The 25,342-nt window shown below is 37.6% G+C and overlaps 3 protein-coding genes across 4 annotated transcripts in view; 1 reads left to right on the top strand and 2 right to left on the bottom strand.

Moving 5' to 3' along the window:
* Positions 1-605: 605 nt before the first annotated feature.
* fdxacb1 (ferredoxin-fold anticodon binding domain containing 1) lies at positions 606-8,364 on the bottom strand. 2 transcript variants are annotated; one of them, XM_051696130.1, is made up of 7 exons: positions 7,247-7,365; positions 6,753-6,802; positions 6,446-6,498; positions 5,970-6,126; positions 5,601-5,804; positions 4,721-4,879; positions 606-3,238 (listed from the first exon to the last, which is right to left on the bottom strand). In XM_051696130.1, exons 3-7 carry the CDS (start codon positions 6,465-6,467, stop codon positions 2,188-2,190), a joined length of 1,593 nt encoding a protein of 530 aa, XP_051552090.1. In that variant the 5' UTR covers positions 6,468-6,498; positions 6,753-6,802; positions 7,247-7,365; the 3' UTR covers positions 606-2,187. The 2 variants fall into 2 exon arrangements, with proteins under 2 accessions (XP_051552090.1, XP_051552089.1); XM_051696129.1 differs by lacking the exons at positions 6,446-6,498; positions 6,753-6,802 and having other exon boundaries at positions 7,247-8,364.
* Positions 8,365-8,487: 123 nt separating this feature from the next.
* Positions 8,488-20,791, top strand: gig2p (grass carp reovirus (GCRV)-induced gene 2p). The gene is made up of 2 exons (XM_051696201.1): positions 8,488-8,767; positions 19,434-20,791. Exon 2 carries the CDS (start codon positions 19,466-19,468, stop codon positions 20,114-20,116), a length of 651 nt encoding a protein of 216 aa, XP_051552161.1. The 5' UTR covers positions 8,488-8,767; positions 19,434-19,465; the 3' UTR covers positions 20,117-20,791.
* Positions 20,792-22,594: 1,803 nt separating this feature from the next.
* The window catches only part of ufc1 (ubiquitin-fold modifier conjugating enzyme 1), a 3,291-nt gene continuing 543 nt past the window's right edge, over positions 22,595-25,342 (bottom strand). Inside the window, exons 3-6 of the mRNA XM_051696204.1 lie at positions 25,232-25,295; positions 24,315-24,391; positions 24,060-24,150; positions 22,595-23,957 (exon numbers count right to left, since the gene is read on the bottom strand). Coding sequence (XP_051552164.1) covers positions 23,877-23,957; positions 24,060-24,150; positions 24,315-24,391; positions 25,232-25,295 — 313 coding nt within the window. The 3' untranslated portion in view covers positions 22,595-23,876. The remainder of the gene's footprint in view (positions 23,958-24,059; positions 24,151-24,314; positions 24,392-25,231; positions 25,296-25,342) is intronic.

Here is a 25,342-nt window from a genome sequence, read left to right as displayed (position 1 = left end):
ATAGATGTATGAAATCATAACCACACACATGAGATAAAGACTCCAGTCATATCAGTAACCTGTTAAAAGCTGTTTTATTGTACATGGAGAGGGTCCCCCTCATGGGGGCTGCCATGTTAAATTCACATGATTAGCCGAGCAATACTTGCTTAACCTCAGTAACCGCCCTGTTATTTGACACTTTCATTCGTGTATTAAAGTATTCACAGCTGACTGTGAATAGTAAATTACTGCAATGGCATCTGAAACTGAAAACTATTGATTTTGAATGAGTTTGCATGCAAGCCGCTAGTTGTCACAGTAAGTGCAAGATGACACAAACACAAAAGTTACTGAGAGCACCTTTAAAGTAACCTTACCTGCTTACCCATTTGAAATAAAATTATAACCCAATTAAAGTGTAACTGATATAATTGCTCTAACAAAAAGTACTGTATCATAATTGTAAAGTACAATAATAGTATCGGATCATAATATTATGCACACTTTGATACCATGATACTGAATGATTATCACATTCTTATACAATGGTAATATGGTACCATGTTAAAAAAAAAAAAAAAACTTTTTTGATTTTTATATAACAGAAATCCACTTACCCACTTGCGAGGGTCCCCCTTCCTTAAATATAAAAACAGCTAAATTTTTCCATGTATAGACTCATTTATACAGTGTAAGAAAAATAGTAAATATGATATTCTGAAGACAACACGTTTGAGAAATTAAATAATCTGTTTTCTATTAAACACATTTTCAATTCAAATTTATTTGCATAGCACTTTGCACAATAAACATTGTTCCAAAACAGCTTCACACAGAACTGCTTTACATCCCCAAGTGAATGAACACCATTAAATAAATATTTGTTCATAACCTTAATAACTATAACCATTTTAAACCATTAAAAAAATATGTCAATTTAATAATAATAATCACAATTCGTCTCATGTTTCCTGGTCTTTAGAAAGTAGAATGATACAGTAATAATGTCAAATTCGGCTGATTTGTTGGCTTTTTTGTACATTTTCTCTTTACTTTTTTCCATTGAAATTTTAAGCTGACCTCAAGTACCTCCTTGTGGTCTCCCGACCCCAGTTTGAAAACCCCTGTTCTAAATTAGAATAGCCAATTAAAGAATACAGACATTTTTGCCAGTTTTGTTTTAATTTGTTGAGAAAATGTAAGCATTTTACAACAAGGAGCCCTAAAGTTAGCACTTATCATGAAGTATGTGGTCTTGTTTGAGAATGCCAAGTAGTTTGGTCACGATATATGAGCCAATGATACTACACTACACTTCAAATGTATAAAATGGTTCACAAATGGGGTTTATACAATCAAATGAATATCACATCAGGTTACATGATTCAAATCAAAACCAGCGTTTTCAGATTCAAGACTTGATTTTCACTCATAATTCCAAAAAAGTTTTGTAGCTGCCTCACTGATTAAATATTCTACGTGCCTTCAAATGCTTAATTATATAGCAATAAGATCATTTACAGTCATAAATGACCATAAACATAATAACAGACTTTCCAGCAGTATCACAGTATCAAAATGCATCTTCATTAGTGTAAACCTACTTACAAGAAATCATAATTAGAAAAATAAGTCAGCAATTAAATAAAAATAAAAATGCAGCAGATGAAATTATATGCAATCACATAATTACGTCTAAGTTTGCTAATTGAACGAGATGCCTAAACATGCATTATCAATTAATATACAATCAGAAACAGGGCAGAATTCTTAATTGCAATTAATTCATTTCCTAGACCTCATAACATTTCAAAAGAAAATGTTTCATAGTACTACTGAAATTTGTAAACAAACTTTGGATGCTTTATTAAAACAAACCATTCAATATAGATAATTCAGAACTTCTAAATAACTTAATTAGCATTATGTAATCAATTGTCAGGAATTCATGCACAATTACAAAGAATTAGCTCCAATGGTTTCATATGTCAGTCTTTGATAAGAATAAAACACTTTGTATTCACTAAAATTACGCATTCACTTTTGTTGATTTATCAAAGAACAACAGAACAAACAAATCCTCAGTCAAAACACAGATCACTCAGTCTGCTTTTATATACAAAGCTAAACTTAATTTACATTAAAATTTGAGTTAAGACATCACTTTGATATGGTCTGTGTAAATCATTACTCAAGCCTCTTAGATCACCTCAAGGTTACCTGCAGGCGAAGAGGTAACAGTCTTCGTAGCTGATTCTGTAGTCCCAATACCTGGCTGTGAGAGAGGGCACGGTCCAATGACTGGTAAGTCAGCTTATAGCAGAGGCTTGCATGACCCATGTGTGGGTGTCTGAAGCGATCTACTAATGCCACATCCTTAACTGCACCGCAAGTGACCTCTCGCACAACGGCATGGAAGTCCAGTTCGTCATAGCTATCTGGGTCCATCCAGAAACTGATGTCATGCAAGTAGCTTGGTGGGTAAAGAGAGAAAGGACAAAACGTTCCAAGTGGATCGAGTTCAAAGTGCTTAAGAAAGCGAGGATCGGTACTCCAAAGCAAGCGCCAGTCAGAAATGCCAAAGAGCAGAGTGGCTAAATGATCCAAGTTTATTGAGACAACATTTAATTGTAGACCTTCATTAAGATCTGAAGCCGAAGGGAGAGATGCAAGCCGTCCAAACTTGGGAAGCATCTTTGAATTCATCCACACTTGCTGCTTTAGGCCTGTCTGCGCCTCCTCAAAGGAGATGCCATAAGAAGCGAGTAGCGACTCTAAGCAGTCTTTGAAGCACTGAAGAGTATGAGATTCTGCTGGAAACATTCCCACCAGTAAAAGCTGGTGGAAAACAGGCGAACGGCTTGGGGAGATGGGAACTCTCTGAAAAACCAGGCCGTTAACCACATGGAGCGTACCAGGGCTGAAGTCCTCATTCTGCGTGATCTCCTGGACATGCAGTAACAGAGACGGCCGTAGTGCATAGCTGCCAGTAAAGCTTTGTTGGTCCTCCATAGACTCACATTTTTGCTGCCCATTTTCACTTTGGTCAAATATATATATATCAGTTGGTTTAATCCAGTAGACATCCGAGTGGGTCAGACTGGAGTCACATGCCTGAAGCTTTTCTGGTAGGCAGCTTACCAGTTCTGGAAAGTCCTCATTCATAGTGCATACAGGACACACTGACTTGAGCTCTCTCAGTAACTGTTCCTGAACAATTTTTACTGGGTGGTGTGACTGATGACCAAGGAAATTCCTGACACAGAGAAAAGAGTTATCAATATACAGGTACCCCCACTAGTAGTGATTGACCCGATATGGTTTTTTTTTAAATGGCCAATGCCAAAGTCCTTTTGGAACGCTCCTGGGCAGCTACTCTATTTTCCATGCATACAAAAGGGCCTAAAAGTGCAGCTCCTATCTACTTTAATGGGGAAAGACCAAAATCTCCAAAACGGTTGATCAAGATTACAATCAGCAGTATAAACTGACAACAATGGTATCATAAATTGTGCTTCTTCAGGTAAGATCAAAACACTTTTTAGGCTGGTCCAGCTAATGGGCATCCGTGTTTTACTACAACGAGACAATATCAAACGTACTACATATAAAATAAAACTAATATGACAGGGGAAAAAAATATACCATGATGGAAATTTTTCAACTTGGTCCATCAGATATTTGTAGTGCAACCTCTGTAGGTGACCAGAAAATCTGGCACTTGTGTGTCAATAGCAAAGAAAAACAAAAATCTGAAAATACATTGAACAAGAACACAGGTCAGGCCATGTGAGTGGAGAAACAAGCCTGACCATCTGACCATCATGCAACATTTGAGTCAGAGGTACACAGTTCTGATTCAGGCCGACATAATGCACGCTTCAGAGGAAGATCTAGGAGCGCTCCACAAGAAGAAATCACTGAATCTGCACCAATTTTATGGGGTTTGTGAATTAAATCATTGAAAGACATTTCATTCACATATTTGGAGATGGCATAGCGTGTAAGCTTTATTACTTTTTGCCTTTGTTATTAGACAAGACAGCTAAAGCAGTTGAGATAGAGGGAGAATTAAACGTGAAAGCACTTTAAACGGCCGATTGTCGATAATTTAAAAATACCAAATATCAGCCGATTTATTGGTCTCTTCAATATATTGGTTGACTACTAGCATCCACTAAGTTCAAGGAAATAAATGAGAAAGGGAGGAGTGTAGGCAGAAGGTTTCTTCAGAAGGGTATCACAGCCCATTGTGTTTTGCATAATATGATAGACAGATAGGCAGATAAGACAAATAGATGGATGGATGGTCTCTTCCAGCTTGACAATGTTGAAATTTTCGCAAAGGCAAACTCAATCATTTTAACATGTAAATGTAAACAAATGGCATGGCCATATCACACAAATCCTTACCCTTTAAACATTTGTGCCATTGAACGGATAGTCCCCCCAAAAATGAAAATTCAGTCATCATTCACTCACCATCACGCTGTTCCAAACGCTTTCTTGCATCTTTTTCTCATACAAAGAACCTGAATGGTGACTGAGGCTAATATTCTGGCTCATATCTCTTTTTTGTGTTTCACAGAAGAAAGCCATGTGTATGGAACAACATGAGGGTGAGTAAATGATGACAGAATTTTCATTTAATCATTTTCATCCATTTGAGCTTGGGTGCTTATGAACTATTTCCATTATTTTGTCACTCCCAATTTTCAGTCAGCAACAAGATACTTACCTGTTCAAATATTCACTCAACTCTGCAGGAAGCTCAAAACAAACGGTCTCCTTCCCAATGGTTTTCTCCATTTTCAGTTTCTCTGGCATAATGTATGGGAGACTCCCAGTGAAGATGTGGGTCAGTGCTCCTTCTACATGAAAACCTTTGTCTTGACTCCTTAGCACAAGAATAATACAAGAAACATGGCCTAATAATCATGGAGTAGTAATGTTTTCCACATTGATCACATAATTCCTTACCAATAACACTTTTATATTAATATAAAACTCTCAAAAAATATTTAAGCCTATTTTTAGGAATTACATATTTAAATTCCTTAACAAAATTCCTCAAATTGAATTGTGTAATTTTTTTTACAAAATGTACTTAAGATATTATTTTTTATCATTATTTGATTTGTTAAAGATTACTTAATTAAATTTGATGGAATGCTGGTATGAAATTGAAATGCATAAATCTTAAAAAACAAAACAAAATTAATGATAGGGGAACCATTAAATGTTATAAAAGGACTAGTTCACCAAAAATGAAAATTATTCAATCACCCTCATGCCATCACAGATGTGTATGACTTTCTTTCTTCTGCAGAACACAAATTAAAATATTTAGATGAATATTTCAGAATATTACATGGATTAAACTTTTACTTTTATGCTGCCTTTATGTGCTTTTTGGAGCTTCCAAGTTCTGATCACCATTCACTTGCATTGTATGGACCTACATTGCTGAAATATTCTTAAGATTTTTGTGTTCTGTAGAAGAAAGAAAGGGATGGCATGAGAGTGAGTAAATGATGTGAGAATTATCATTTTTGGGTGAAAAATTCCTTTAAAGTCAAACATACTTATTGTCTTGTACCAAGTGCAAAGCTGTTTACCTGTAACCTGTACATCTGTAACCTTGATACATTTCACAGTCAAAAGGACGGATTTCACTGAGAATTAGCCCTGCTTCTGCTGCCATGGCAACCACCTGCCAACTATTGTGCCATTCTCTCATTGGACTGTCATACGGAGTGCCGCCTTGCCCATTGCACAAGGTGACGTGCACTTCCCCATTGTCCTTCAAGACTGCAACGGCACTAGAAAAAAACATGAAACATCCATCCATTATAGAAGACACACCAAATATCAGAAGATAGCAAAACTCTTGATCCCCCTCAGTATTAGCTATCATTATATAACAGTGAATGTCAAGCTTACGTAACATCACAAAGACCTTGATTCCACAAGAGCGTCCAACTTACCTTTGGAAAAATTTCACCAACAAGATGCGGTTCTTCTTAACGCCACTTTTTCGCCCACAATGGGGGAAGTTGAAGATAATACAGTCATAAAGATGATGTTGGATGGCTTCATACTCCTTCAGGCATGTGCAATCCACCTCAAACAGAACAATTGATCCTGAAAGCAAGCACATTAGAAATTGTTTGCAAGGCCTCTAAAGAGCTATTATATAGAATTCAATGAGGCTTTTAGCCCCCATGGCTGTCTCATAGCAACCAACTCTGTAAATGCATGGACTTTGCCGCTGGCATGCAAATTCAGGGCTATGAGATGTGTGGGAAGAATGGGTATCCTTGAAAATGCTTACATTAGCAGATGCACAACATATGAACATCTGTGGGTAGATTAAAATCGAACAAAGACATGGGCTGGTACTATGATGCGATCTTTGGTGGGGCACTTGTATGTTCAAGGAGGACCATGTTGATTATCTCACCATCAGTCAGGTCCAGGAGCATCAGAAGTTTCTGGGGGGGGCTCAAGGCCAGTCTGGCAGGGGGGGGGGGGGTGCAATGCCCGACAACAAATACAAGAAAGCACTATAAATTAGGGGTGGGTAAATATATTGATTTTCCGATGCATCGCGATCTTCATTCATAAATCCCAAGATCCATCTTTTACTCTATGCACAACCCTCCACTACTATGGGAGGAAATCACTCGCATTTGCAACCAAATTTCACGCTATGCGACTAAAATGTATTTATTTGGCAACTGGCTGGTAAATGTTTCGATTTCACTCACCAGTGATTGTGTAGTATGGTGGCAGAGTATTCGGCAGCGAGATCCTTTCACTGCGTGTTGAGAGAAAAAGTTTGGTCGGACATGTTCTGTGTAATGTGTGTTCAAAGATGAGATCCATTCAACCAATTTGGCACTGAATAATGTCTCTTAATACCCTCTTTCCTTTACAGTCAAATGTTTATCCAAATCAATAGCACTGATGGGGTAAAAAAGCCATTGGAGTCCTCTCTCGTTAATATGCGCTCATTTAAAGAACTGCCGGTTTTCTTAAAGAGACAGTACCATTTTAATACAAATTATGCAATTAAATAAACGTGTAACAAAAAACATATGCGATATAATATGCAAACAAAGGGGACATTATAACTGAATATATCCATATGAATCGATATCGAATCGAAATCGAGTCGGGAAATCAGTATCAATACCCAGCCCTCCTATAAATAAATGTACACAATAGAGGTTAACATCAATATCGGGCTATAACGACCCACCTTTCTCTCGAAGTCTTTGTATGTTCAGTGCAGCACCCTCCTGTGCGTATGTTTGATCTTCGCTATGAAAACAAGTAGCGGTGACTCCAACATCATCGCCTGCATTCTCTCTCAAAGCAGCCGAGAAAGAGAAGTTCCCTTCCCCTACAAGTAACACTTCGCGTGTCTTGGACATGTCCACGGAAATTGACGTAAACACAACAGCAAGCTGTCACGTTTTGTGGGTGAACAAAACTTTTATTTTTAACACATTTCGAGCGATTGTTGCGACTAGTGAGTTCGACGTGATCATACTGCATCGCGAGGCAGGACACTGTGCGGCATTAGAGAGCATGTCACCATGACGCTTAAATGACGCTCAGACACGTGTCACCATACAGGTTGAAATCTAATTAAAATAGCAAAGCTTTTAATGCCGACGCCACCGGTGTTTAAGAGCTAATGCAACACCTGATGATCAGAGGTTGCAAGAGAGCTCGAAAAGGCCTCAATTTACGAAAGAAAGTGTCACTGAGGAGGAGAGAAGTGGTGCATCGGTGAAGTTTTGTGGTTTCGCCGCCGCATGATGCACGTGCTCGAATAACACACGCGACGCCTTCGCAACTGTTAACGATGGCATCGATTAACATGCAAATAAGCTTTCGGTAGCCGTTTCGTAATTTTGAAATATTGAAACTGCACTGGCTGTTAGAAATATTAAAAGCGGTGAAAAACAAATGAAACGCCAGTGCGCTGATGATGTTAGTGTTACGTGTTTTCGCCCGACAGCACCGCGTAACTTGTTATAGTATAGTACGGTTATGGTTTTGTATAAAAACGTTCATGCAATGTCCACGTTCCAGTTTCCTATTGCGGTCACATCCAGTATGAGAGATTTTTTTTATTTTTTATACTGGATGGATAGCGACCACTGCGTTTTTACCACACACAGTTCACTCCAAAAGGATTGTTTAGTGTAAAACTTTTTGACCGGCGGTAAATTCCTTATGTGATTAGCTGTTTTCTCAACAAACAAAAAAAAAAACGTTTATTTACTGATGCATCTCCTCCATAAATATCCATTGAGAAACGGCTTCTTGTCTCCTCGCCAGTAAACCGGCCAGAGAATGTCTGTGTGACCGATGCGTTATGCTAACGGCTTCTGATAGCACTGGCTCTATGTTTATGCGTAAGAGAGCTTTCGACCAATGAAATGAGTGGCAATAAAACAAGGCGGGTCTACAAAGTTTGACTGACGTGTAACATGATTTAATCATTGAAACGCGAGCGCTAATTAAACAATGGAATTAAACAAATGCGTGGTATATTACTGTACGACATCATTTGGTTACTTGAGTGAAAGCAATTGTAATTTGCATTTTTGTTATATATATATATATTAAAAAAAAATTAAGGACAGGCAGACGTGCTGACAAAGAAATGAAAGTGAAAGTTTCGTTATTTTTGGTGTAATCATATTCTGGATCGTCAAAGAAGAGTTTAGACTCTGAGTTTCATGTCACTTGCAAGACGAATTTGAAGGTATGTGTCATCATTATCTTTGGTTTATTTTGGAATAATAATAGTATTTGGAAAATGAAAATGTCGAAAAAACATTCAACTTTTTTTCCCCTGGCTATTTTCGGTTTTACATTTAGAAACTACCTAGATGTGAGTGGTGTCGGGTTGTTTATAGTCAATATAATTTTTTATATTTTTATATATACAGTACTGTGCAAAAGTCTTAGGCACTTAAGATGTTTCACAAAAACATTTGTCTTAAGATGGTTATTTATATCTTCAACTTTAGTGTGTCAATAGGAAAAATACATGTTAGACTCCCAAACATTACTTTTGCAAATAGAAAATATTAGAATAGAAGAAAAGGGAGCCCTGCAACAGATGTCAGGGCCCCCACAAAGCCCCCAACTGAACATCGTGTCAGTCTGAGACAGAATTGAGACAGCCGAAATAGACTGAAGAACTGTGGTGAAATCTCCAAGAAGCTTTGAACATCCTATCTGCCAACAACCAAGAAAAACTGTGTCCAGGTGTAGCTAGGAGAAATGGTGCTGTTTTAAAGACAAAGGTGGTCACACCGAATATTGATTTAGCTTTTTTATGTTTACTGGACTTTGTATGATGATAAATGAAAACTATTTATGGCATTATTTTTGAAGATATCCTTACTATGCAACATTTTCACAAGTGCCATAAACTTTTGCACAGTACTGTTTATATATATATACACACACACATACAGGTGCTGGTCATATAATTAGAATATCATCAAAAAGTTTATTTCACTAATTCCATTCAGAAAGTGAAACTTGTATATTATATTCATTCATTACACACAGACTGATATATTTCAAATGTTTATTTCTTTTAATTTTGATGATTATAACTGACAACTAAAGAAAATCCCAAATTCAGTATCTCAGAAAATTAGAATATTACTTAAGACCAATACAAAGAAAGGATTTTTAGAAATCTTGGCCAAATGAAAAGTATGAACATGAAAAGTATGAGCATGTACAGCACTCAATACTTAGTTGGGGCTCCTTTTGCCTGAATTACTGCAGCAATGCGGCGTGGCATGGAGTCGATCAGTCTGTGGCACTGCTCAGGTGTTATGAGAGCCCAGGTTGCTCTGATAGTGGCCTTCAGCTCTTCTGCATTGTTGGGTCTGGCATATCGCATCTTCCTCTTCACAATAAGGTCAGGCGAGTTTGCTGGCCAATTAAGAACAGGGATACCATGGTCCTTAAACCAGATACTGGTTGCTTTGGCACTGTGTGCAGGTGCCAAGTCCTGTTGGAAAATGAAATCTGCATCTCCATAAAGTTGGTCAGCAGCAGGAAGCATGAAGTGCTCTAAAACGTCCTGGTATATGGCTGCGTTGACCTTGGACCTCAGAAAACACAGTGGACCAACACCAGCAGATGACATGGCACCTCAAACCATCACTGACTGTGGAAACTTTACACTGGACCTCAAGCAACGTGGATTGTGTGCCTCTCCTCTCTTCCTCCAGACTCTGGGACCCTGATTTCCAAAGGAAATGCAAAATTTACTTTCATCAGAGAACATAACTTTGGACCACTCAGCAGCAGTCCAGTCCTTTTTGTCTTTAGCCCAGGCGAGACGCTTCTGACGCTGTCTGTTGTTCAAGAGTGGCTTGACACAAGGAATGCAACAGCTGAAACCCATGTCTTGCATACGTCTGTGCGTAGTGGTTCTCCCCCACATTTTTGAATGGGTTTTGTTTCACAATCCTCTCCAGGGTGCGGTTATCCCTATTGCTTGTACACTTTTTTTCTACCACATCTTTTCCTTCCCTTCGCCTCTCTATTAATGTGCTTGGACACAGAGCTCTGTGAACAGCCAGCCTCTTTTGCAATGACCTTTTGTGTCTTGCCCTGCTTGTGCAACGTGTCAATGGTCGTCTTTTGGACAACTGTCAAGTCAGCAGTCTTCCCCATGATTGTGTAGCGTACAGAACTAGACTGAGAGATCATTTAAAGGCCTTTACAGTTAATTAGCTGATTAGAGTGTGGCACCAGGTGTCTTCAATATTGAACCTTTTCACAATATTCTAATTTTCTGAGATACTGAATTTGGGATTTTCTTTAGTTGTCAGTTATAATCATCAAAATTAAAAGAAATAAACATTTGAAATATATCAGTCTGTGTGTAATGAATGAATATAATATACAAGTTTCACTTTTTGAATGGAATTAATGAAATAAATCAACTTTTTGATGATATTCTAATTATATGACCAGCACCTGTATATGTATAAATTCATTTTAAAATGTAAATCTGAGATTTTAATCTAAACAATTCAAGTCACTCAAAAGTAATGATATACTGTATATACGTATCAGTACTATAATCATGTTAATAGTAATATATAATAAATTTCATAGTAATATTTATTTTAAAGGTGCTATATGTAAGATTAACAACAAGTGTTTGAAATGGGTACTGCAGTCCAAATTCAAAATATTGGAGAGTTGTCTGCCCGCCCCAGACTCGAAGCTCATGCGGTTGCCAGAATGTTGACACGGAAATTAGCCAACTCAGCATCCGTTTTAAAGGATTTCTGGGTTTAAGCTGTTTCCATCTTCCAAAGGCATCTCTAATATTTATCCTTGTTTTACTACGCCTCTGGTCATGGTGGTTTTTAGACGGATGGCGAGGCTTTTTAGGTCGGGTGGAATCTGTTATCTCTGATCCAGTTCATCAGTAAGGGCAGGCTCAACCAGGATTTGCAACTACTGAATCAAAACCTACAAAATAAATAAATACAGTATTAATAATAATGTAAAAAAATGTACAACTTTAACCACATTAAAGGTTTCGGTCTTATATTTTCACTTAAATTGATACTTTTACTGAAGTACTGCAGTTTGGAATCCAACAAATGGACGTTAAGTTTTAAGTGATCCTAAACGGTGTTATCCAAATACTCTAAAGTATTGACACTCGTAGCTCTTAGAGGTCTCAATGCCATTACTCACTTATCAATTTCTTTGCTATAAATGAAATTCTTGTACTAATTGTTTATTTGGTACATCTTCCCATTAGCTTACCTCAGACAAAAGGACATCTGTAATAAATAGCTCTTCTCAGCTACAGTCCTGGGGCCTGACAGGATTTTTTCCAGTCGCTGTATAATGACTTCTGTCTGCGGTAACAAGTAAAAAAGAAACATGTAAAATTGTTTTATATACCATCCTGATAGAGAACATTAACAATACATGGCTTAAAGCTGTGATATACAGGCAAAGTGTGAACTGGCAAGATAACATTTTATCCATCTATTTCTCCGTTTCCCCCTCCTCTGCCTTAATGTAATGCATATGGTAAGTCTTGTCATTTTTCCTGTCCACCAGCATTCCCTTGCCCAAAAAAGCTTCCTACCAAAAACTTACAGTATATTCGTTTATTGGTAAGTTTGGGGATACAAAGACAATTACTTAATATGCTAAACATATGAATTGCGATATGGTATATAATTTTAAAAAATCCAGATTGCAAGACATTTGTCACATACCATTGTTTGACCAAAAGTTGTCTTCCGCTTTAACAGATTCCAGGATGTCATCTCTGTTTAAAACAAAAGCATTGCCTAAATTTCACCTAAATCTGTACGTTTTACATATCACATACACCATAAATTACCAAATAATTGTTGATAATTTTATTGATATAACACAAAGCACAACTATAACAATTATAACTTGATTTCAAAGGCAGCCATGGGTCTGACATGTATGAGATTATTCTTACAAATCTAGGATAAGGTTGCATACACAAAATAAATCCTTCGAAGTCAAGTCCCCCTCCACACCAGCACACTGAAAATGTAGCCAGTCTTTGCAAGTTGTGCATTGCACCCAAGGGTAGTGCTTTATGTGGTCATGGAAAACACTATTGAAACACAGAAGTGAATTTTGAATGCATTTGAATCATAATGTAACCTATGAACAGCAAATACAATTTTAGGACAAATATACTTGGGAAAAAAAGTAGCTCTCTTTGAATTGGTTGTGGTAATGAAGATGTTTGTAATATTTTGTACCTGCATGTAGGAACCTCATCCTTTAAATAATAGCAATAAAAACATCTTATAAAATAATACTAATATGCCAATAGAAAAAGGCCGTTCTAATATGATCATATTGTATTATAGGTATGATACAATCAAAATACTACTGTTAGGCCTAATATTTTTATCATAATTGCTTGATAGTCCCTTGCAGTGAGTTCTTAAAATTAACGTATCACAGATGATATTCTCTCATCACTGGGAATACTGCGTTGATAATCTATTGAAATGAACTGATCCAATTGTTGGGCCTCATGTAGTCAGACAGAAGACAAAGACAGACCTAACACAGTCGTAAAACCTAACTCAGGCCCCCACATAAAAAGTCGTAAATCTTACTGATAAAAATCGCGCCAAAATCAAACAAAGGGAGTCCAAAACAGACTACAAATCCATGAAGCCTTGCTCACTAAAGGATCGAACTCTCAACTCCTATTGGATGAGGCACATGACAGAACGCACCTCAACCATGACATCATCAGGAGTAGAAATACCTCTGAAATGCTTTCGGGATTTGCTTCCAGCAACTTTGCTCGCCATGTGTAGACGCAGCTCATCGCTGCTCTCAGGTGCAGCCTCGTGGCACAAGGAAGTAACGTATGACTTGAAACTGTGGCCATACAATCTCCATCTCGCTGGACGAGTTGAGATTACTCTGTGTTCCACCGAACACTCTAACTCGATCCGAAGGAGACCGCCGAGCAATCCGCATCTTCATCCATTTGCCTGCAGAAGTGAAGAGATTAAAGATTTCTCTTCCACCTTCAATCAAGTCGACGTCATTGATTTCTCCGCCAGCCCGCCGAGAATCAGCAGCCATACCGCCCGCCGACAGAGCGAGGAAACGGCCTCCCGTCATCACCCGAGCCTCAAGGAACCGAGTCTGAGTTAAAGGACGAATGAACACACATTCTGCATCCTCATGCAATTCAAGTCAGAGGTTTACGTCTGGGCAGAGATAGAATATTATAGTGTGTTATTCTTGTGTACCAAGGTTATTGCTTGTACAGTTTACGGACAGCCATGTCCGCTCATTATTAATATTCAGGGTATTAATTATCACAAATTTGATTTGCTGTATTGTGGTCCAACCACACTGGACTGTTGTGCATTTCCGCCATCGTGGGTGAGACTGGCAAACTGAGTTTATCCATTAAAGAATCAAAGACCGCTGGACGGTTTACAAGCCGTCAACTGCGTCTCTGAGTGATAAACTAACAGCTGCTTTCTCTCCCACGATCACGAAATCGGCTTTGGGGCCATCACTTTATTCTCTCTCTCTCTCTCTCTCTCTCTCGTACTAACCACACGCACGCACGCACGCGCGATCCCTCACAAACATTCTCTGACACATTTTTGGCTAGTAGATAGCTTCGTGGTAAAGCTCAGCTTTGTCTCTAAGCTATCGTACAAGCGGATACACGTGGTAACTGGTAGACGCCATTGACCGGTTTCTCTCCGCCCACATTCATGGCCATATTCTCTGGCTGGAAGTCTCGCGTGACATACTCTCCACGAGAGTCACGTCCGCCATTTTGTGCGCGTCCCTCCTTACACACACATACACACACACTTGCTCTCTCACACACATACACACACACACACACACCCTCATGTGTTATAGGATTATTTTGATTTCCATATCTAATCATATCACTGTTTAGTTTGTAGCTGTAAGTCAGAAGTTTATTGACTGCATTGTATTAATTATTAATTGATATTACTGCATAAATAAACTTTGTTATATTACAAAGAGAAGTGTTTTTTTTTTTTTTTGCATACACCTGTATCATGCTGACGGGATGTCAGTGCTCGGATTCAAGCCTTCATTCATTGTTTTTTTCCCGAAAATCGATATTCTTCGGATGTCGATTTTCCTAAGAAAACAATATAATGTTGAGACTGTTTTACTATTTGGTTATTAGTCCCTGATTTCAGGGTGGTTCCCCGTCAAAATTAATCCTTATTAATATTCTATTGATTTTTGATAATTGATTATCTTTTATGATTGTTGATTTTGAAGGATCAACAAGCTTGTGTTGATTTTAATTAATGTTTCGTCCATGTTAATGATTGGTGATTATCTTTTATAATTGTTGATTTAAAGGGTTAAAAAAGCTAACAATGATTCTCATCAATGTTCTATTGATTTGAATAATTAATAATTATCTTTGATAATTATTAATTATTGCTAATAACCAAATCCGCTCCTAAACGTAGCGCACTACATTTACTGGAGCCCCATATGAGGTTTTAATGAGTTAGATTCAATTAATTAATTTAAATATTAATTAATAACTAAAGAAATAATGATTAATTATTTCTGATAGTAACACTGATCTAAACAACCAGTAAAGCCCTACACAATTGAATAAAATCGTCTTAATAGGCTATTGAGTAACAAAATGTAGCTAAACAAACATCCTTTCTGTATTTCCACCTGCTCATTTTGAAAAAATGTAAACCATTCATAAAATCAGTAGGATAGTCCCATATTGTGAGCAAAGATATTTCTGTTATGGACAAAAATTGGTTAAAAGGACAGTGGCCAGAGGTGAACGACCCTTTAAATAGTCCAAGAGAAGATGCCTCGTAAATTCAGTGGCATCATTCATAAACAGCGGCACCTGCCTCATAATTTCACTGGCATCATTCATAAACACCGGCATCTGCATCGTAAATTCACTTGCATCATTCATAAACATGGGCATCTGCCTCGTAAATTCAGTGGCATCATTCATAAACAGCGGCACCTGCCTCGTAAATTCACTTGCATCATTCATAAACAGCGGCATCTGCCTCGTAATTTCACTGGCATCATTCATAAACAGCGGCATCTGCCTTGTAAATTCACTTGCATCATTCATAAACAGCGGCATCTGCCTCGTAATTTCACTGGCATCATACATAAACAGCAGCATCTGCCTTGTAAATTCACTTGCATCATTCATAAACAGCGGCATCTGCCTCGTAATTTCACTGGCATCATACATAAACAGCGGCATCTGCCTCGTAAATTCACTTGCATCATACATAAACAGCGGCATCTGCCTCGTAAATTCACTTGCATCATTCATAAACAGCAGCATCTGCCTTGTAAATTCACTGGCATCATACATAAACAGCAGCAACTGCCTCGTAAATTCAGTGGCATCATTCATAAACAGCGGCAGATGCCATGTAAATTCAGTGGCATCATTCATAAACAGCAGCATCTGCCTCGTAAATTCAGTGGCATCATTCATAAACAGCGGCATCTGCCTCGTAAATTCACTGGCATCATACATAAACAGCAGCATCTGCCTTGTAAATTCACTGGCTTCATACATAAACAGCAGCATCTGCCTTGTAAATTCACTGGCATCATACATAAACAGCGGAATCTGCCTCGTAAATTCAGTGGCATTATTCATAAACAGTGGCACATGCCGTGTAAATTCACTGGCATCATTCATATACAGTAGCATCTGCCTTGTAAATTCAGTGGCATCATTCATGTACAGCAGCATCTGCCACGTAAATTCATTGGCATTATTCATAAACAGTGGCAGGTGCCATGTAAATTCAGTGGCATCATTCATAAACAGCGGCATCTGCATCGTAAATTCAGTGGCATCATTCATAAACAGCGGCATCTGCATCGTAAATTCACTGGCATCATTCATATACAGCAGCATCTGCCTCGTAAATTCACTGGCATCATTCATAAACAGCGGCAGATGCCGTGAAAATTCAATGACATCATACGTAAACAGCGGCATCTGCCTCGTAAATTCAATGACATCATACATAAACAGCGGCATCTGCCTCGTAAATTCAGTGGTATCATTCATAAACAGCGGCAGATGGCGTGTAAATTCAATGACATCATACATAAACAACGGCAGATGCCGTGTAAATTCAGTAGCATCATACATAAACAGCGGCATCTGCCTTCTAAATTCACTTGCATCATTCATATACAGCGGAATCTGCCTCGTAAATTCAGTGGCATCATTCATAAACAGCGGAATCTGCCTCGTAAATTCAGTGGCATCATTCATAAACAGCGGAATCTGCCTCGTAAATTCAGTGGCATCATTCATAAACAGCGGCACCTGCCTCGTAAATTCACTTGCATCATTCATAAACAGCGGCATCTGCCTCGTAATTTCACTGGCATCATTCATAAACAGCAGCATCTGCCTTGTAAATTCAGTGGCATCATTCATAAACAGCGGAATCTGCCTCGTAAATTCAGTGGCATCATTCATAAACAGCAGCATCTGCCTCGTAAATTCAGTGGCATCATTCATAAACAGCGGCATCTGCCTCGTAAATTCAGTGGCATCATTCATAAACAGTGGCAGATGCCGTGTAAATTAATTGGCATCATTCATAAACAGTGGCAGATGCCGTGTAAATTCATTGGCATCATTCATAAACAGTGGCAGGTGCCATGTAAATTCAGTGGCATCATTCATAAACAGTGGCAGATGCCGTGTAAATTCATTGGCATCATTCATAAACAGTGGCAGATGCCGTGTAAATTCATTGGCATCATTCATAAACAGTGGCAGGTGCCATGTAAATTCAGTGGCATCATTCATAAACAGTGGCAGATGCCGTTTAAATTCACTGGCATCATTCATATACAGCGGCATCTGCATCGTAAATTCACTGGCATCATTCATAAACAGCGGCATCTGCCTCGTAAATTCAGTGGCATTATTCATAAACATTGGCACATGCCGTGTAAATTCAGTGGCATCATTCATATACAGCAGCACCTGCCTCGTAAATTCAGTGGCATTATTCATAAACAGTGGCAGATGCCATGTAAATTCAGTGGCATCATTCATATACAGCGGCAGATGCCTCGTAAATTCAGTGGCATTATTCATAAACAGTGGCAGATGCCATGTAAATTCAGTTGCATTATTCATAAACAGTGGCAGATGCTGTGTAAATTCAGTGGCATCATTCATATACAGCGGTAGATGCCTCGTAAATTCAGTGGCATTATTCATAAACAGTGGCAGATGCCGTGTAAATTCAGTGGCATCATTCATAAACAGTGGCATCTGCCTCGTAAATTCACTGGCATCATACATAAACAGCGGCAGATGCCATTTAAATTCAGTGGCACCAGCCACAAACAGCGGCACATGCCGTAAAGTCTGTGGTTTCTGAGCATGACAACGGAAGTGCCACTGCTAGATGCCGCTGCTGCGATTTGAGCCTGCTGTCTCTCCAGTTCGTTTGCTGGCTTCAATGGCTGCAACGTGCTGTATTTGCCTGCAAACTTGTTCAACTCTGGCATCCCGGCGGTGTCGAAATAGTATTGGTGAGTGGGCAGTGGGTGGGATCACACAGGCCAAAACATAAACAGAAATTCCGGCCCGGACATTTCAAAGTAGAATATACTGGCTGAAGCATTTTTTTCGGAGAAGCCAATATTTCAATTTAGCATGTTTCATAATTCTCTAATGACATATTATGGTCATTTTATGATTTAGTACAGTAAAAATATTACATATAGCACCTTTAAAATGTGTATATATAAATGTATAATGTATATATTACAGATTTACATGATATGACTAGTTATACTAGTAATATATAATTTATTTTAAAATGTTAATCTCAGATTTTAATCCAAAAAATTTAAATCACTCAAAAGATATACTGTGTATATACTGTATATACACCGATCAGCCTCAACATTAAAACCACCTGCCTAATATTGTGTAGGTCCCCCTCGTTCTGCCAAAACAGCACCAACCCGCATCTTAGAATAGCATTCTTGAGATGCTATTCTTCTCACCACAATTGTACAGAGTGGTTATCTGAGTTACCGTAGACTTTGCCAGTTCAAACCAGTCTGGCCATTCTCTGTTGACCTCTCTCATCAACAAGAACTGCCGCTCACTGAATGTTTTTTGTTTTTGGCACCATTCTGAGTAAACTCTAGAGGCTGTTGTGTGTGAAAATCCCAGGAGATCAGCAGTTACAGAAATACTCAAACCAGCCCATCTGGCACCAACAATCATGCCACACTCCAAATCACTGAGATCACATTTTTTCCCCATTCTGATGGTTGATGTGAAAATTAACTGAAGCTCTTGACCCGTATCTGCATGATTTTATGCACTGCACTGCTGCCAAACGATTGGCTGATTAGATAATCACATGGATGATTGTTGGTGCCAGACAGGCTGGTTTGAATAATTCTGTAACTGCATATATACAGTATGTATATATATATATATATATATATATATATATATATATATATATATACGCTAATGCACACATCCCAGTATATATGAAATATGGAAAATACTAACAGTAAAGAATGAGTGAATGAAGTGTGTCCAAGTGTTTGACTACGTATTGACATAAAAATGAACTTGTCAGTACTTTGTCCAGGCAGTATGCAGCTCTTCTTTAGAAAACCTAAAGTACAGTTTGTTTGTTTTTTCCTGAATGGTGTTTTCTAGGATTTGTTTTATACAGTAATACTACTACTAACAATAACATTGTTGTTGTTTTTATAACTATCATTATTATTACTAGTGGACATACTAATTATTTGCCTTTAATCAACAGGAGATACCACTTGTAATAATTAAAGATAAAAAATGTCATCAATCCAATTCTTCGGCTGGGATGTGTACTATGATGAAGACCATCATCTTCGAGCAGAACAGGAAGCCAAAACAGGCAGACGTTACACTATGTACCATGGCACCAAAACGCAGACAGCCCGTCAGATCATACAAAATGGCTTCCAGGTATCTGCAGACGGTATGCTGGGGCCTGGTGTTTATGTGAGCCGTGACCAGAAGAAAGCAGAGCGCTATCCTCTGAATGCAACATTTAATGACCGAGTAGTGCTTAAACTAAGTGTTGACTGTGGAAAAGTCAAAAAAATTGATAAGGACAACCATCCTCTACAGAAGACCTGGCATAGTCAAGGCTACGACACTGCCTGGGTGCCCCCTAAATGTGGCATGAAAGCTGTCCCAAGTGGTCTAGAAGAGGACTGTGTGTGGGACCCAAAGCGGATCGAGGTCATAGATATTTCATTAGCACCCAACGCTACCATCTCTGCTGAACTCAAGCAGCTTATTACTCAAAACCAGAAAAGTCAGTCAAATTCTGACACTTCAGGTGCTTGTCAGCTGTGCAAGGGGAAACAAGGAGCTGCGCATACTGTCCAGCCCTGCTGGGGGTGTGGAGAGACGATCTGCACTCTCATGACCAGACACAAGTGTAATCACTGGGGCTAAGAAACTACTCAGGAAAAATATCATGACAGACAAATCACTTCATCCAGGAGGGTCTACGGGTTTTAATTGTCATCGTTTCCTCACTTTCATGTTGTTCAAAACACGTATGAGTTTCTGTTTTCCATGGAACACAAAAGGAGATGTTAGTCTCAGTCACCATTCAGTTTCATTGCATCTTTTGCCCACACAATGAAAGTGAATGGTGACAAAGACTAAAATACAGGTTTGGAACAACAAATGGGTGAGTAAAAGATGACATAATTTTCATTTTTTGATGTGAGTTAGCACTTTAATGTATGTTTCTCAAAATTTAAATACTAAAGGAAAGGCAGTTAATCTGAGTAAATTAGATTTATTTTGCTTTCTTCATATGTCTCAGGGAGGGACACAAAACATTTCTGTCTTGGGTAATTTGTTCAGATGCAGCGCAGAAAACTATCTCTGAAATTTATTGTCCAATCTGAAATAAAACATATTTTCCTCCTGATAATTCCTTGCAAGCATATTAGAATGTGAATTCATGTAGGCTCAGGTGAGAGAAAAAAATCTATATTTGTATGATTGTCTGTCAAGATTTTTTAATATTGTCAAATGAAGATGTCCTTAATCAGAGTGGTATATGTTTTAACAAAACATTCAAAGTTGTATACAATAAAGAAAAACAATGTACCCTCAGTCTGTCTGGTACTCAGTTTAGATGAGAAGAGCTATTCTTTTCCTTAATGAACCTGCAAAGGAAATGGGGATTACAATCACCAAACCTGTAGAACCTGTAAAATTATTTGCTATGGCCTCGTGGTTTCATAATCATAAAGGCATATTTCTTAACTGTATAATGTTAAGCTAAAAAAAAATGCTACTTGCTGTCAATAACTGATAGGATTACACCTGTTAACACCCAGAACAAAATGAATGGCTAAAAAAGGGCTATTCAATCTAAGAAGTTTGGAAGTGTGAACATCACATTTGATTAGTCATTAAACAGGTGGATTGTGGGTAAAATTATCTTTGTCACGTGACCTGTTGGTGTTAAATTTCTGCGAAATTATGGAAGTCAGCCATGGTACAATTCTGCTTCTATAGTGCTTATAAAATAAATATTTTCTATACAAATTCTTGCTATATTTGGATGTTAAAATGTAAATGAAAAAAACAACAAAATACACTATGGCTCCACTATCAAATCATTGGTCTGTTTATTTGAGCATTCCCACCTTGTGAGTTTAGGGCAGGACTATCTGTTTGCCGACCAATGTCAGATGGGGGACTGTTCGGAAAACCTGTTTAAAAACAGCCATTATTTTTGCAATTCTGTGTGGTGTTGCAGAAATTATACACTTTACATTTAATTCTGAGATAACTAATTTAACACTGGATCTTAAGATGTGCCAATATTGCTAACAGAAACAGAAACAGAATAATATATATATATATATACACACACACACACACACAGTGGTGCCAAAAATATTGGTACCCTTGGTAAATATGAGCAAAGAAGGCTGTGGAAAAAAAATCTGCATTGTTTATCCTTTTGATATTTCATTCAACAAAAAAAAAATCACAAAAATCTAACCTTTAATTGAAGTAAAACAATTGAAAGAGGGGAAATATCTCTTTATTAAATAAATATTTTTCTCCAAAACACGTTGGCTATAATTACTGGCACCCTGGAGCTCTGAGTTTTCTCTTATAATGCCTAATGAGGTTGGAGAACACCTGGCAAGGGATCTGACACCATTCCTCCATACAGAATCTCAACAGATCCTTCAAGTTCAGAGGTCCATGTTGGTGGACTCTCCTCTTCAGTTCACCCCATAAATTTTCAATGGGGTTCAGGTCAGGGGACTGGGATGGCCATGGCAGAACCTTGATTTTGTGGTCAGTGAACCATTTTTGTGTTTGATGTTTGTTTTGGATCATTGTCCTGCTGGAAGATCCAACCAGGGCCCATTGTAAGCTTTCTGTCAGAGGCAGCCAGGTTTTTAATTTTTATCTGTTGGTATTTCATAGATCAGCAGTTACATAAATACTCAAACCAGTCCATCTGGCACCAACAATCATGCCACGGTCCAAATCACTGAGATCAATTATTTTTCCCATGCGAACATTTACTGAAGCTCCTGACCCGTATCTGCATGATTTTATGCACTGCACTGCTGCCACACGATTGGCTTATTAGATAATCGCATGGATGATTGTTGGTGCCAGACGGGCTGGTTTGAGTATTTCTGTAACTGCTGATGTTCTGGGATTTTCACACACAACAGTCTCTAGAATTTACTCAGAATGGTGCCAAAAACAAAAAACATCCAGTGAGGGGCAGTTCTGTGGATGGAAACACCTCATTGATGAGAGAGGTCAACAGAGAATGGCCAGACTTGTTCGAACTGACAAAGTCTGCAGTAACTCAGATAACCACTCTGTACAATTGTGGTGAGAAGAATAACATAACAACAAAGACTTAAACTACTTCAGTCTGTGTGCACTGAATTTATTTAATACACGAGTTTCACAATTTAAGTTGAATTACTGAAATAAATGAACTTTTCCACGACATTCTAATTTATTGAGATGCACCTGTATATATACTAATATATATATATATATATATATATATATATATATATATATGTACACACACATAAATATATACACATATATATTTATGTGTGTATATATATATTCTTTTTTGGATAGCAAAATTGGCACATCTTAAGATCCACTCCCCTAATCTGACATTGGTTGGCCAACAGATAGTCCTATCCTAAACTCAAAGGTTGGGATGCTCAAACAAACAGAGCAATGATTTGATTATATTTCCCCTTAGACTTAAGTCATTACCCCTCAAAAATCACAAATGATGCAGTTATTCCATGTACGAGCAGACAATTTCTTACCAAACAGCTTTTATTTGTAACATTTTAAAAAGTCACACCACTGTTTGTGTTATTCAACCTTTCAAAATGTTACAAATTCAATTCAATAACACACAACTACATATGTAGAACTTTGCTTCTTCGCTTTTAACAGATGATAATTATGTATTTATAATGTAAACCTTTATTTAGAAGTAAATGTTTGCATTTAGCCAAGTTTTTGCTTTTAATTTTTCTCATTGCTTGTAGTTGCAAGTATTTCAAAATATTTGCAAGTACTGCTTGTTTTAAAACTTTAATGGTTAGTCTAATGATGAATTACAAGGAAAGGTGGCAATTGGAGAGTTACTGAATTTAAAATCTTGTTTTATCAACACTGTGTACTGGAGCGACTGTCTGTCAGGTAATAAAGAGAAACTTTCAACTGAGCAACTAAATTTTGGATACCCATTTCTAATCAACAAAGGGCTGCAACCTACTCTTTGCTGTGACATCAAACTTAACTTAGAAAGTTAGTTTACTAACAAGTTACTTCTCATCCTCATGATGTTTACCCAAGTTCACAAATTAAAAGTGTTCCACATGGGTTTACCAGGTTTTACTGATGAAAAACATACATATTCCAATTGACAGGTGTTATATAAACTTGGGCAATATTGAAATAACCATGGCCTACATTAAAGAAGAAGAAGAAAAAAACAGCTCCATGTACAAATATGAAATGTGAATGTGTAGAACACGGTTTTCTGTGAAGTTGCAAATAAAACTTTAAACCACAGCATGGAAAGCAAGCCATCATTTCAAACAAACGGTTGTTAAAACGGCTAATTGTGTTTGCTGTGACACCGTTAAGACGTTAAATGCAAGGCCTGCAACTGTTTTCAGCTGTTTTGCTGATCTTTATGTTGAATTATGCCTTTTGTAATGAGGTCAGGAATCTCAACAGCAAGCCACGGTCCAAGCTTAGGAAAGAACAGAGATTAGTTATTATAAGATGCAATAAATTCATAACTAAATATTTCAGAAAATTAATGGCATAATATTTTATTTGTAACTTTACTTACTCCCAAAGCCATAAGATGAGCCAGTCCAAACTTTGGTACATTTCTTGCCCACAGTGGTTTAAAGTGATCCGTCAAGCAGATTTTGCCACCTCTATGAAAAAATATATATATATAATAATATATATATAATAATATAATAATATATATATATATATATATATATATATATATATATAATATTTTAAAGAAGATTGTTTAATAAATTTATTTCAACAAAATATATATATGAAATTCAAAATCAAAGACATTACAAACCTGTACATCTTCGCTGTCTTCCCATCCAACTCAGGAATGGCCACTTCAGGCGCTGTAGATGGATATGTAACTGGAATCTGGACATTGGGATGAATTGAATTACTCACACGACCAATTATCTATGCTATTTGAACTAGTTAAAGGGATAGTTCACCCAAAAATCTAAATTCTCTCATCATTTACTCACCCTTATGCCTTACCAGATGTGTTTGACTTTCTTTCTTCTACTGAACACAGCTCTGTAGGACAATGCAAGTGAATGGTGACCAAAACTTTCTATGAAGCTCCAAAATGCACATAAAGCAGCATAAAAGCGATCCATAAGACTCCAGTGGTTTAATCAATATCTTCTGAAATGATCCACTCGGTTTTGAGTGAGAACAGACCAAAATATAACTCCTTTTTCACTGTGCATCTTGCCATTGGAGTCTCATCATGATTTCAAGCTCGATTAAACTTCCTAGTGTTTGACATATGCGCAGAGCATAAGATGGTGCCAGGAAGTGTAATTGAGCTTGAAATCATGATCGCCAAGGAGACTGCTGATGTCAAGATTTATAGTGTAAAAATAATTAAAAAATAAATAAATAAATAAATAAATAAATAAAAAGAGTAATATTTTGGTCTGTTCTCACCCAAAACCAATTGGATCGCTTCAGAAGACATGGATTTAACTGCTGGAGTCGCATGGATCACTTTTATGCTGCCTTTATGTGCTTTTTGTAGCTTTAAAGTTTTGGTCACCATTCACTTGCATTGAATGGACCTACAGAGCTGAAATATTCACTCTTTGTGTTCTGCAGAAGAAAGGAAGTCAAACCCATCTGGTGAGGCATGAGGGTGAGTAAATGATGAGAGAACTTTCATTTTTAGGTGAACTATCCCTTTAAATATCAGTGAAGTCAAAAACGTCTTACATCGAATTCTATGTCAAATTCATATTTGAGAAGCTCATGGATATACCAGCATTTTCCAAACCACCTGCGCAGAAAAGATACATTTATAATAAAAGATAAACTCTAAGACAT

Source organism: Myxocyprinus asiaticus, chromosome 4, assembly GCF_019703515.2.
Source record: "Myxocyprinus asiaticus isolate MX2 ecotype Aquarium Trade chromosome 4, UBuf_Myxa_2, whole genome shotgun sequence".
In the NCBI taxonomy this organism is placed as follows: domain Eukaryota; kingdom Metazoa; phylum Chordata; class Actinopteri; order Cypriniformes; family Catostomidae; genus Myxocyprinus; species Myxocyprinus asiaticus.
Note: the sequence above shows the minus strand (reverse complement) of the source record. Positions and strands in the feature narration are given on the sequence as shown.

Coding starts and splice junctions, on each gene's coding strand:
- fdxacb1 (XM_051696129.1), bottom strand. CDS start 7,421: ATGTCCAAGACACGCGAAGTGTTACTTGTAGGGGAAGGGAACTTCTCT. Junction 5,805..5,969: donor TTGGTGAAATTTTTCCAAAG/GTAAGTTGGACG, acceptor GTTTTTTTCTAG/TGCCGTTGCAGTCTTGAAGG. Junction 3,239..4,720: donor TTGAGTGAATATTTGAACAG/GTAAGTATCTTG, acceptor TCTCTGTGTCAG/GAATTTCCTTGGTCATCAGT.
- gig2p (XM_051696201.1), top strand. CDS start 19,466: ATGTCATCAATCCAATTCTTCGGCTGGGATGTGTACTATGATGAAGAC.